We start from the raw sequence: 12405 nt of genomic DNA, 5'->3' as shown, positions 1-12405 counted from the left end.
CTGAAGTGTGTTGGGATTGACTTTTAGTGTGCTCTATCAGTAGATTTTAACTTTTTTTTAAGTCATTGACTTCAGGTGGTTTAAAGTAAAATAGCTTCTACTTTGTCTTGGTCTATGGTAAAAAAAAGCAAAAAAGTTCAACAGGTAAAGAAAGTTTAAAGGATTTTTGCATTAGGGTTCGTCTTGTGCTGATTTTTTTAAAACTGAGTAAATTAGCTGTGCAATTAAAAGTGTGTTTATTCAGGCATGCTGTCCAGTGTGAGTTTTTTGAGAAAGCTTTTTGATTGAGTGAGAGGTGCTCCATTAAGTGAGGTGCTCAGCACTTCTAATAAAATTGGCTTCTGATCAAAATAGCAGGACTAAATCAGGTATTTCTCAGTGGATGTGAGAATCCTGGATTAATGTGATCATTCAAGACTGGGCACTTCTAACATGTGTCTTTGGCTATTGGCTTGTTAAGTCAGAGAAAGGGTGTATGTGAAGAAAGAGAAGCTTATGCAGATTGCTCTTGGGCATGATTGCTTTTTTCTTTTCTTATTTAACCCTTCACTCTTACACTGGCAAAAGGTGTGAGGAATTATACTGGAGTTGGTGGGTTGCCACCAACTTCATCTTTCACTTTGGCATTTGTCTCTCTGTAACATTTTAATAAATCAGATGTTTCTTTTGACCCCAAAGCTGACCACATCTGAAACGTGAGCAGAGCGGTAACAGAACGGCTCTCGCTTATTTGGCTGTAAAACCCCTTTGGCAGATGCTGCTGGAGAAGTGGGCTGTTTGCTTACATTTTTGCTTTAGAATCCCACTTGTTGCCATGGTGGACAGTGTGTTTCTGTCAATAATTTGGCCTGGCGCGCTTTGCCCGCACTTACTCTTGAAACTTTATTGAACGCTTCAGTTGAACCAGAACAAGATTAGACAGCTTTCCCCTTTTGGCACACTGGAGTGGCTCGCCTGCCGTGAGAGTCGGCAGCATTATTGCAGGAGGAGTTTCCCGCTCAGCGCCGGGGGAACTCCTGCAAACTGCTTGGCTCTTAGTGTCCTGGAGTGTGGGTGCTGTCCAGTCTCTCATCTGCCCCCTATCACAAGCAAGCCAGTGGTGGGAAGTCAGTGCTTAGCAAGCTGTTTGGCCAATTAATAAGCCTCATTATTATTATTGCAAAAATGCCATCATGTTCAGTTAAATAGTTCTGGGGCAATTTTTGGGTGGCAGAAAACATACAGAGGCTTTTGAGTTGTAATGGCACATGGTAAGAACTTCATAATGAGGCGGGAGATTGTTGATGCAGAAGGAAAAATAGTGTTGCTTTCTTTTTTTCTCAAGTAACTAACAAAGGGAAAAGCTTATTAAAACAAACCATATTTTTCCTTTAATTTCTAAGTTACTGAAAGTAGGTTTTGAATTTCATTCAGCAATTCGAAAAATCAGCCTTTTCCATAACAGTCACTAGTACCTTGATTCATGACACATGCATGTTTTGAGAATAAAAGTATGAAAGTGGAGCCCGCAGTCAGATGTCAGCTTCTTGTTGTATCCCAGGATGGCAGTTTTAGCAAATACTATCTTTATATGGAACAGTAAAAGAACTGAAATCCTATCTGATCATCTGAGTGATTATACAGCCCCACAAATCATTGTAGCTTTCTTCTTTCCGAACTGTTGTAGCACTGGTTAGCTTGCTCTACTTAAGAGTCTGTCAGAATTTCAAATGGAGTGTAATGCCCTATTTTTATAGGAATTTACGTCTCATCAGTGAAAGTTCACTCTAGGTTGAAATTTAACATAAAAGACTCTGGCTAAAGAGAAACCTGATGGAAAATATATCTTTGGGGTGATTTATATATATATTTTTTTTTAGTTATACGAGCAGGTTTCTAAAAGCTCATATAAGTTTTAAAGTTTTAGTCCTCTATTTGCAGTTCTCTAACTAAAACCAGCTTCAGTGTAAAAAGTTGAAACCTTAAACCCTGCTAATCCAGAGCAGGGACCAGTGCCTGTGCATATTAATAAAAAGTAGAAAAGGGCAAAGGGTTTAAACTCTGTAATGTTGTTGTCTATTTCCATTAACTCTTTCTCCTCAGACCCAGTCCTGGAAAAGCTCTGTATGTAGAATTACTGGCTGTAAAAAGAATTCCATTGCTGGAAGATGCTGATAAGTCAGCAAACCTTGGTTGCTGTAATACTTGGAGATAGAAAAATAATTAAGTGCTCAATAGGCTATGCTGCTGAGGTTTTGTGTTGTTGCTACTTGGGGGGAGAAGGGGCAGGGAAAAAGCTGGTTAGCATTTTATTCAAAGCAATGGTGTAGCTAGTTTATTCATATAATGGCCAGGTATCTGTATGTACAGAGCCTGTTTCTAATCTGATTCGTATAAAGGCACATAGGTTGAGTTACACTGGTGTCAGGCTTGCTGAAAGTAGTCACCTGGTGAATTGCTGGCTACTGCTTTTGCTCTGTGAACAAGTACACCAGGGAAAGGTACAAGTGAAAACTTAGCCCTGACCTCAAATCTCTGACAACTGAAATGCAGTCTTGGCGCTGGTGTCAATCATTCTTCCTTGCGTGTGGGTTGTAGAGTAAGAGCACTTTAGTTTATTTCCTAAGGGTGTTTTCATTTCCTTTTCTAGTTACCGTTTTTGTGCCTAGCATTTAATTTGAGATTCTTTGTGTACTTCTAGAACTGCAGAGCAACTTTGAAATGAAGAGTCTTTATCACTACTCCTTCAAGATGTATTGGTGTATGTTTGCATGTGCAGCGTGGTTGCTGGGACAAGGCTGTGCCCGGAGCATTGGTATTGGCCAAGGACTACAGCCAGCAAGCAATCATGCTTGTTTAGAGAAACATCTCTATTTTAAACCAATAATGCAACTGGAGGAGAGCATTTACATTAGAGACTTAACGTACCTAGCAAAGCCCCTCTGCCACTTGGCATGTGTGAAATATACTTAGGAACACATCTGAGGAGCAGAACCATTTTGTCTGGTTTTTGAAGGGTGTGTGTAGTCCCTAGGAGTTAAAATTCACGTGGGAGCGGTGGGTTGTTTTAGCGCCTAGTCCTGGTGCTGTCTGCAGGGAAGACTGGTAGAGCCATGGTTAGGAGGCTCTTTTCCCTTTACAAGTGGTACCACAGGCCTAGAGGCTTACTCCAAACAAGGGCTTGGGTTTGACCCACTTAATTATTATTATTTTTCCCCCTGCTTTTTCTTCCACCTTGTTCATTCAGAGTTTATGGGTTTGTTTGTTTGTGTGGATATGGGAGAAAGAGGTGGTTGAGTGTACTCAGCCATCCTGCACAGGCACCAGCATGGTGACACTGTCAGAGCAGGTGGCCTTGTTTGTGCCTGCCTGATGCTGCTGGTCCTGTATCTTGAGCAGCTGTACCCATTTTATTGTTGCCCACCTTGGTTCTGATCACTGCTGACCTCCCTGCAAGGTTTCAGCCCCTCACACAGGCAAACCCCAGGGACCTGGAGCTGGGCTACAGAGCTGTGGTGGGTGGCTGTGCATGATTTAGGCCCAGCTGGTGGGGTTCATCTTCTCCTCCATGTGAGAAATCATTTCTTGACTCCCCATCAGGGAGCTCCCAGCCTCCTTGTCCCAGAGGCAGGGAAACAGCAAGCCTCTGTTCCTGCACAATTGATAGCCCCGCTGGTAGGAGCATCAGTGCATGGGTGACGGTGATCTACTGCTTCGCTGCTGCCGGCTCCGAACGGGCGAGCATCCCCAGGCCATCCCTCACAGCCACACAGGCACCTCCTGTCACAAACTTACACCGGGAGGAGGAGGAAGGCAGCGGGGGGAGAACTTTTCTTTATTGTATTTGCTATAAATGGGCTAAAAGTGTGTGTCTCTCTTTTTTCTTCCCTTCTCTCTTTCTTCTCCCTCATTTTTTTGCAGAGGATGAAAGTCCTGGGCAGACCTATCACAGAGAGAGAAGGAACGCGATCACAATGCAGCCGCAGGGTGGGCAAGGCCTCGGCAAGATCAGTGAAGAGCCTTCCACGTCGAGTGAGGAAAGGGCCTCATTAATCAAGAAGGAGATCCATGGATCTATATCGCACCTTCCCGAACCTTCCGTACCTTACCGCGGGACGCTCTTTACCATGGACCCCCGAAACGGTTACATGGACCCTCATTACCGTGAGTATTGATTGCTGGCTCATTTGGGGATGCAAAGTTGGAAGGCTGTCAAATTTAACGTGATTTTGTGACTTTGCATCATCCCCAGGGAGAACTGCTTTATCTGGAGGGAGTGGTGTTTGTGGTAAATGCAGTCTCTTTTTCCTGAAGTTAAAAACCAGGATGCAGTTGCACTGCAGCTAGAAATTATTTCAGGCCTCTGCAAAGCGACTTCCACAGGACATCTCATCTGTTGCTAATCCTCCTCAGCCATCCAGGGTTCTGTTTTGCTCCACCTCCTTAATACATGAAGAAAAATGGGCCTCATTATAGAAAGCAGAGAAGGAAAATGAAACAGGCCTTAAAAATCCCTCTTTTAAAACAACGTTAAAGTATGTTACAGAGAGGAAGAAGGACTGTGCCCTGTACACTGAGAATTTGGGGAATTGGAAGGCTTGTTTTTGTGCTTTGGTACTCTCTGTTTTGTTTTGGAGGGTTTTTTTAGACATTCACGGGTGTGTTTGGGAATGTAGGCTTGATGGAATGGTTTTGCAATTTTCTTTCCCAGCTATAGTTCCCTGAAGTTGTAAGGGGGAGGAAAAAAGGCAAATGGTTTCAACTTCTGAATTCCTGTTCAGGCATTAATAAAAAAGTAAGAAATTAACTGACACTTGAACACAGATGTGGAGTGGATTTCTCCACAGGCAAAGGATGAAGTAGTTAAGTAATTTTTTTTTCATCTGTTTCTAGTTTACAAAAAAAGAGAAAAAAGATCATTTAGTTGTGTAGTAATGAAGTACATCTTGAGGTGTCAAGGCTTGTGCCTTTTGATTATAGATTTATCACCCAGTCAGGATACAGATTTGCCATTTAACCTTTCAGTCTCCAATTCCAGATGATAGGCTTAAGACCCACAAAGAGAGTGCAGTCTGTATTGGTTTTCTGGTTTTTTTTAACATCATTCAGAAATTTTAGTGTTTTAAGGCAAAAGGTCATTAGCCAGACGACTGATTAGTGAGGACAGCTGATTAGTGCATGTTTTTTTGCTAAAGAAAGTGCCAGGGATAAAAGCTAATTTTATCCCTTCATTAGTTGGGCTAGCAGCAAAGGGGAATGTTCACTCATCAGGGTGCAGATCAAAGTATGTCTTGCACAACCTTAAGTCTCACCAACCTCCTTCCTTCAAAAAAAAAAAAAAAGAAAAGAGCCTGATTGTTAATAAGGGTGGAGGTATTATGAGAAAACGAACACTTGTTGTCTGTATAGTTTAGATCAGTATTTAGGAAAAAGTCTGCAGATAAGCTTTTGAGCTCTTTCTCAGTGTAGTCAGTGGGTTTTTGTACACCCTCCTTTCCTGCTCTCCTACAGACCTGCTCAAACCCTCAGGGGGAGTTACTCATCTCTCAGTTGAGGTGCATGTGCTGCAGCACACCAGTGGCAGACTCCTGCTAGAGAGGCATGAGTGCAAATGCCACTCGTGCACAGCAGTGTGTGCAAGTATTACCTCGGGGGCTGGAGGCACCATTCCTAGCTTCTGGTTAACAAATGTCCAAATCTAGCTTAAATGAAACCCATCAAAACAAGCAAGTATTATTTGGGAAGCAAAATAGCTTCTCTGTAGGCAGTACAGCTGGGGAGAAATGAAATGTGTGACAAAAACAGACCTCAAACAAACAACAAACCTTACACTGAATTTAGTGGGGAAGATTGCCATTTTGACCATCTGACCAGCTGACAGATCACCCCTTAAATCTTCTTCAAAATGTTGCTGAAATTTCTGAAGGTTCAGACGGAAGAAAAAGATCTGGTCAGTCAGGATGTGTCTGAGTGGTTTATATTGAGTTTATTTTGGTTTATTTTCTCAAATTCACCTTTTGACAAGAGTTGTCAAGATTTAATGAAGCTACTGTGTCTGTATTGTGACCATTAATGCTAGCTAGTTAGACTACTAGAAAAACATTGATGTCAAAAGTTGAGAGAATACCAGAAGTTACCCACCATACGGCAGTGGAGAAACAGGAGATGAGTTAATTTTAAATGAGCAACAAGATCTTAAAGCAGAAATCTAAGTCAGAAAGCATCAGATGGACAAACCTGCTTCCCTCTCCTGTAATGAGTAGTACATTTGTATTCACTGATTTATAAAGTCCCTCAAGCTATTAATGTCATAAGAAGAGCCATCATGCTTTTATTTACCTTTAATAGCTATGATACAGAGAGACAACTAAAAAGACAAATGTCTAGTTAGATTTATAGGAAAGCAGACAGTCTTACTGAAATTTTCATAGTAGTTGTATCATTTATATATGTAGGATATGCTTTCATCAGAGTGTCGACTGTATTCAGACTGACACTTTTAGTGGTCTGTATGAAGAAGGCTGAATAATGTAAACTGTAGCAACAGGTAAAGAACCAGAGATGCCATTGTTTTCCTTTTTTAATTTGACAGTTTTCCTGGGCATATGAATAGAAAACATTTTAATTCAACATAGTCGGATGTGTAAACACTCACAGTAATTTCTTAGTTTCTCTGTGGTTGGAAAATATAGACTTTTCAAGATACCTAATTTGTGCCTCTTTTTATACCCACTTCGTATTTAAAAGTGTGGGCAGGCTTCCTGTAACACAGGGAAAGGGAAAATAATCTTTTAGAAGAAAGACATCTGTATATTTTTATGATTCAAAAAAAGAAAAAGAGTGTTTAAGTCAGTTGTGTGTGGAACGCATATCCCTTCCATGAGCTGCAGCTAATAGAAACAACTTGAGTGCTTTGCATTTTTACATGTGAATATGTATGTATCTGTTTGTGCATTGCAGGATCTTTTTAGCTTTAATTTTTTTTCTAATTAAAATGACTGATGTTGTAAATGTTGGTAATAATAGTTATAAGTGTGGAATAAATCCCTCATTGAGGGGGAGTTTGCTCTCCTGCAGAGTGTGGGTGGAGATAATGGTTGTGTTTCAAGTGAACCAGCTTTTCAAACAGCTGGGATGAAACATGCTATGGAGCTGGCCCTTCTGCACCGTCGGAGAGCCCCTCAACCATTTAGCAACTGAGAATGTGAGTGCAGTCCCATGCTCAGCTCACAGCCTTCTGTCCTCCAACAGATAAAAGGGAAAACACAGGCCTAAACCAGAAACTTTCCTTTTCTGTCTTTTTTTTTTTTTGTTACGGATTTCTTAACCACTATTTAAACACAGCCCACAAAAGAAGAGGGTATGTGTTTCTGTTTGTGCAACTTTTTAAAAACTTTTTTCTTTAAAAAGGCTTTAGAACAGATGACAGAAGTGCTGGAGTTAGCTTCTTTTCTTTGTTGAGGAGAGCAGAGTTACTGACCTTAATCACAGTGTTTCTTAGAAGGATTTAAAATCCTGAGTTTCTCAGACACTAATTCCAGTGGTAGTTGGAGCCCCTTGTTAATGTAAATTCCATCTCTAGGGTTGGGGCTGAGGCAGGGAAGATGGGGATAGCAACTTGCCTTTGTTATTCTGTTCCACAATTTTAATTTTCATGTAGATTTATGGCAGTGCTAAGACTGCCTGTCTCACAAGTCATTCCTCATGGAAAAAATGAATCATTCCTGATGTAAACACTTTGATTTAAAACATACTGTTGATATTCTTCCCTGGGCTACACAGCTCGTCTGAAAGAATTGTTAGTACCTAATTAGCAAAACCTGAAGAATTATCTTAAGTAAAAAGCAGTGACAGATCACTTGGCTCTGATCCAAAAATTTATATATACAGGAATGTATGGCCCTTGCAGGATTTTCTTCGCAGTAAATCACTTCATCTCAAAGAGGTTGCACTAGCTGAAAGCAGGAACTCACTCCTTTCTTTCTTATTCTTTTTTTCCTTTTTCCTTTTCCTTTTGTTTTTGTTTTTTTTTTTCCCCCTCTTCTTACCAAGGATTTTTTTTGCTGGTTTTGAAGCTTCTGTATCTATCTGGGGAAGTGGGAACTGCTTATTGCACATTTCATAGGATTAGCCCTACAAATATTGATTGCCCTGAGTTCCCACTGACCGTTCTTGGACTTAGCTTTGTAAGGACTGGGCCTTACATAACTGCCCAAGTTAGATTACCCAGTGTTAGTGTCACCTCAAAATCAATTTGCAACATGAACAAAAGACCCCAGCAAGAGAAATACCATGCTGGTTCTCTAGGTGCACTTGTTCGTTTACTAGTTTTAATTTCTGTTGACAAGAATTCCCCTTCCTTCATATCCCTATAGGAAAGGAAAAGGGATTGTGGGGAAAAAAGGGGGAATTGGATTCCATTTCTAAAAAAGGAAACTGTTAGCTGGAAACACTTTTAAAATGCAGTAAGTGGAAAGCAATGACTTTTCATGGCAGAGACTCTTGAACCACAGTGGCCAGCGATGTGTGGCACATTTGACAGTGAGAGACATCCAGATGGGTCATGGAAAACCACCAGCAGATGGGCTCATGGAAAGGGCATACAGAGGGGTAGGTGGTGGCCTCCCTTTTCATTTCTCTGGCATAATTTGGGACTCAGGAGAGACAACTGAGACACTTCTGGATAGCCCCAAAGCAGGCACTTTTCTTATCTCACCTCTAGTTTCCCAGTGTCTTTGGATGGCAGGAGACGAGGACAACTTTTTTAGAGAGTTTCTACCTGACCTGGTTGGACAGTGGTAGGAGAATGTCAGTGGAGAATCCTTGTTGAGATTTAGGGTCAGAGTCTTTAAATACATTTAGGGACTCTTCAATTTCAGACTGTGTTTGGCCTCTGAGAATCTGGATCCTGCTTCAACTCCACAGCATTTTGCAGGGGAGAGGCTTAAGCACTCTAGTTACAAAACTCTCTGCTGACAGTGATTTATGGGGTGGTTTCCAAATGTTGTCAAGTAGGAGTAGTTGAAAAAAGCCAAATCTAAAGCTTTTAATAGAACTCACAAGGAAAAAAGACTATTTTAGAAAAGTGAATGTCAGACTGCTCATGTCAGCTGAGCAACTGAAGTGTGGGTCTTTAAAAAAATTAGTGTGTTTGCAAAAACATTTTTGGGATTAAAAGTCTAAAATATAATAGTATTTTTCAATAGACTCCAAGAAAAAAACATCACTGTTCTCAAATTCAAATGCTCAGAGGCAACTTCAGTGTGAAATTTAGGAAGGTGCTGCAGACCTTGTAAGCTTAGCAGCTTATAAGTTGAAAAAGCTTCTCCAAGAAGCCTTCCAAACCTCCTGTGTTGTTTTTGAAATTGCTCATTACAAGTACTCCTACCCATTTCTCTGGAGGCCTGTGAAACCATCAGTGTCTCCTGAGAGCCCTGGAGTTGCTGCCCCTGTGTGATGGTCTCATTTGGAAGTAACAATTGCACCTGTAGATTTACAGTATGTAGATACGTTCCTCCTTCTCATGCATTTTTTCTCTCCTCAGCATGAGACAGACTCCAGAACTGCCAGTATCTGGAAAGCATTGAAGTGTAATGTGATTGAGCAATTGAAAGGTGATCTTGTAGGTTTGGGTAATTTTTTTTGTTTGGTTTGCTTTGTTTATTTTTTGTTTTTTGGGTTTGTTTGTTAGGTGTTTTGTTTGAGTGTTTTTTTTTTGTTTTTTGTTTTTTTAATTTGGTAGGGAAGAATGTTTGAGATTTCTTATTTCTAAGAAGAATTTATAGAAATTATTTCTAGCCCTGTAATTCTGTTGGACTTCAAAGTTCTAAAAATGCTTTGAGAAGCATGTTAAAAATGTTCTATTAATGTCTCCTTATTTTGGTGTTCAAGTGCACCTAAGGAAGCTGTGGAGTGAGGTTTTATGTGTGGTGGTTTTTTTTGTTTTGTTTTTTTTGTTTGTTTAAAGAACAGAGAAGATTAAGGTAAGACAAATGCAAAAACACTTCTCTAATGGATTTGATTTGTTTTTTCCAGATAAAGTTTTTTTTTAGCTGCTTTACATATGTATTTGTTGAATACTGCCTTCATGGAAAGAGGCAGAATTCATTGCTCAGAGCTACAGGATCATGGTTAAGAACTGTGAAGAAAAAGCTAAGAAATAATGTAATCCATCTCTTGAGCATCAAGGCAGATCAGCTGTCCCTAAATCGGGAGAGAGTGAAAAGCTTCTTCAAAGTTGTTGTATCCCTTGATACATGGACATTTGTCACAATGCTTTTAAAACAGAAGGTTTGTAGTGGATTTGGGCTGATCTTGTGTGCCTACAGTGTAACTGCTGTGGTATCAGCAGCTGGAAGGTGGGGAAAAATGTGAGATGGTTCTCTTGCATTGGTGCTCTCTCTGGTCAATGCTACTAGAGGGAATTTAGTTACCTAAGTAGAGATTGGAATTTGAGTGCCATTTTCATGCCAATGAGGATCCTAAGTGGTCTGACTGCCAGCCTGGCCAACCCCTGCATCCTGGGTCATGTCTTTTAACTCTGTATGAATGTCCAGATATATCAGGGATCTAAGATGGCCCTATGTGTCTGTATTTAGGCAGCAGAATCCTCAGTTATTGTGTCTAAATCTAGAAAACAAACATTTAAGTTCAGATATTTTGGAGTCATCTCTGCTGTTATTATCCAGCTTTTGTTAAGGAAACCGTAGCAGTAAAACAATTTAAATGCTTTTATTGCAAAACCATTTTCAGGATGGCTAGCAGATACTTTATTCCTGTTGATTGAGCTCAGTACTTAGGAGGAGAGCCACTTAGCCATAGCCTCTACTTCCATTTATTCACACCTACCAGCACAATTAGCTTCCTCTTAGTCTGGCTCTTTACCTCTTAGCCTTGGTAGTTTACACAGTACTCTCTAAACTCTTATTAAAACACTGCTCAAATTACTTACAACTGGGGCTCTTGAGCTTGCTGAGTGGATCACATTTGAGTCTGGAGATCATGTCAGGAATGCTTACCCATACTGGCTGCCTTTATTGATTTCTCATAATATAGCTTACAGCCGAGGCAGCCAGTGCAGGGAAGCCGTATTATCCTCAATACCCATGTATTCATAGCTGAGTTTTAAAGCTGTGTTGCCATGTAGTCATTGGCATGTGTGCTGGTGGGTACACAGCAGCAGGAAAGGCAATATATGCATGACAACGTATGTATGGACAGGTTTTTATATCTTCATTCTTCCTTTTAAAAGTATGAGTTATCACTTAACTAAATAGTCTTTCAATTTTACTTCTTTTTTTTTTTTTTTTATTGTCTTGCAGCTTTTTGGAGTTCAAAACAGATAGCTCACCAGATAACAGAATCACTTTCTAATCTCAGTTATGCTTCTTCCATGCTTCACACTGAATAAGGTAGTATAGAGGGTCCCCCCATTCTAGTTTCCCTTTCACATTTCAGTACTGCCCTGAGCCATCATTTTTCCCAAACAGTTGAATGATGCTGATCCAGAACCCAGAGAATTCAATGAATCAACAGCTGCTGCCTTCAATAAACTTTAAAATAATCCCCAGTTGCCTTAGATTCTACCCTTTCATCTTGCCTGTTCTCCATGCTAGTTGTAGTTTAAAACAATAATTGCCAAGAATCCGTGTTACCATTTTGCAGATGAAGAGCTGAACGTTGTTATTCCTCCATCTACAGTCCCCATTGAAGTAGCCAGTGGTAACAAGCCAAAAGTAATGGCATATGAAATACTTCAGAATAAATGTCTGATTATAGTAATGGCTGAGTCTAACACCATACTGAGTGTTGAAGCAAATAACTAACGAGTTAGAATGTGTTGAATTAAATTTCATTCCAGCATGTCAGACTCCTTAGTGTGAAAAGGTACTGGATTTGATTGGTGTGTTTTTGGTTTTTTCACCAGCCTATATACAGATACAGCTTAGGAAAACGACAAGCTTTTGCCTTGACTTCTGTTAGACATTGTTGTAGAAATAGAATTGGGTTACTTGGATGACTGAAATTTGGATCAAGGCCTATATTATGTATAAACATTGGTTTCTCACTTTACCGGGATGGGCCAGCATGGTACAGTGATAGGAAGCTGTTGGCACCAAAGCTGTTCTTCATGCTGGACAATATTTGAATTGGCATTAACACCACTGAACTAACAGTGCTGTTAACAATAAAATTGGTGCCAGACATCAAAAACATTAATTACCACTATGATAGGAGTGGAATTTTTATTTTCTTTTAAATAGGAGGGAAAAGAGGAGCACTGATCATACATTGCTAGATAATTATTGAGCTGCCCAGTATTTGGGATGTTTGATGTGGAAAGCCTGATGTATGTCCTGCTCATCTAAGTCTTTACATTGCATGAGACTGGCAATGGCTATGGTCTGTGCTTTTTTTCACTCTTAA

General features: G+C 40.3%; 1 protein-coding gene across 4 annotated transcripts in view; it reads left to right on the top strand.

The window, feature by feature from the left end:
- The window catches only part of GLI3 (GLI family zinc finger 3), a 206183-nt gene that overhangs the window by 62554 nt on the left and 131224 nt on the right, over positions 1-12405 (top strand). For all 4 annotated transcript variants that reach the window (XM_014258681.2, XM_005529928.3, XM_088056135.1 and 1 more), the window contains one exon: positions 3901-4143. In XM_014258681.2, the coding sequence (XP_014114156.1) occupies positions 3901-4143 (243 nt within the window). The remainder of the gene's footprint in view (positions 1-3900; positions 4144-12405) is intronic.

This window comes from Pseudopodoces humilis, chromosome 1 (assembly GCF_049639895.1).
Source record: "Pseudopodoces humilis isolate 2021_Gansu_Grassland_sample_001 chromosome 1, ASM4963989v1, whole genome shotgun sequence".
NCBI lineage: Eukaryota > Metazoa > Chordata > Aves > Passeriformes > Paridae > Pseudopodoces > Pseudopodoces humilis.
Note: the sequence above shows the minus strand (reverse complement) of the source record. Positions and strands in the feature narration are given on the sequence as shown.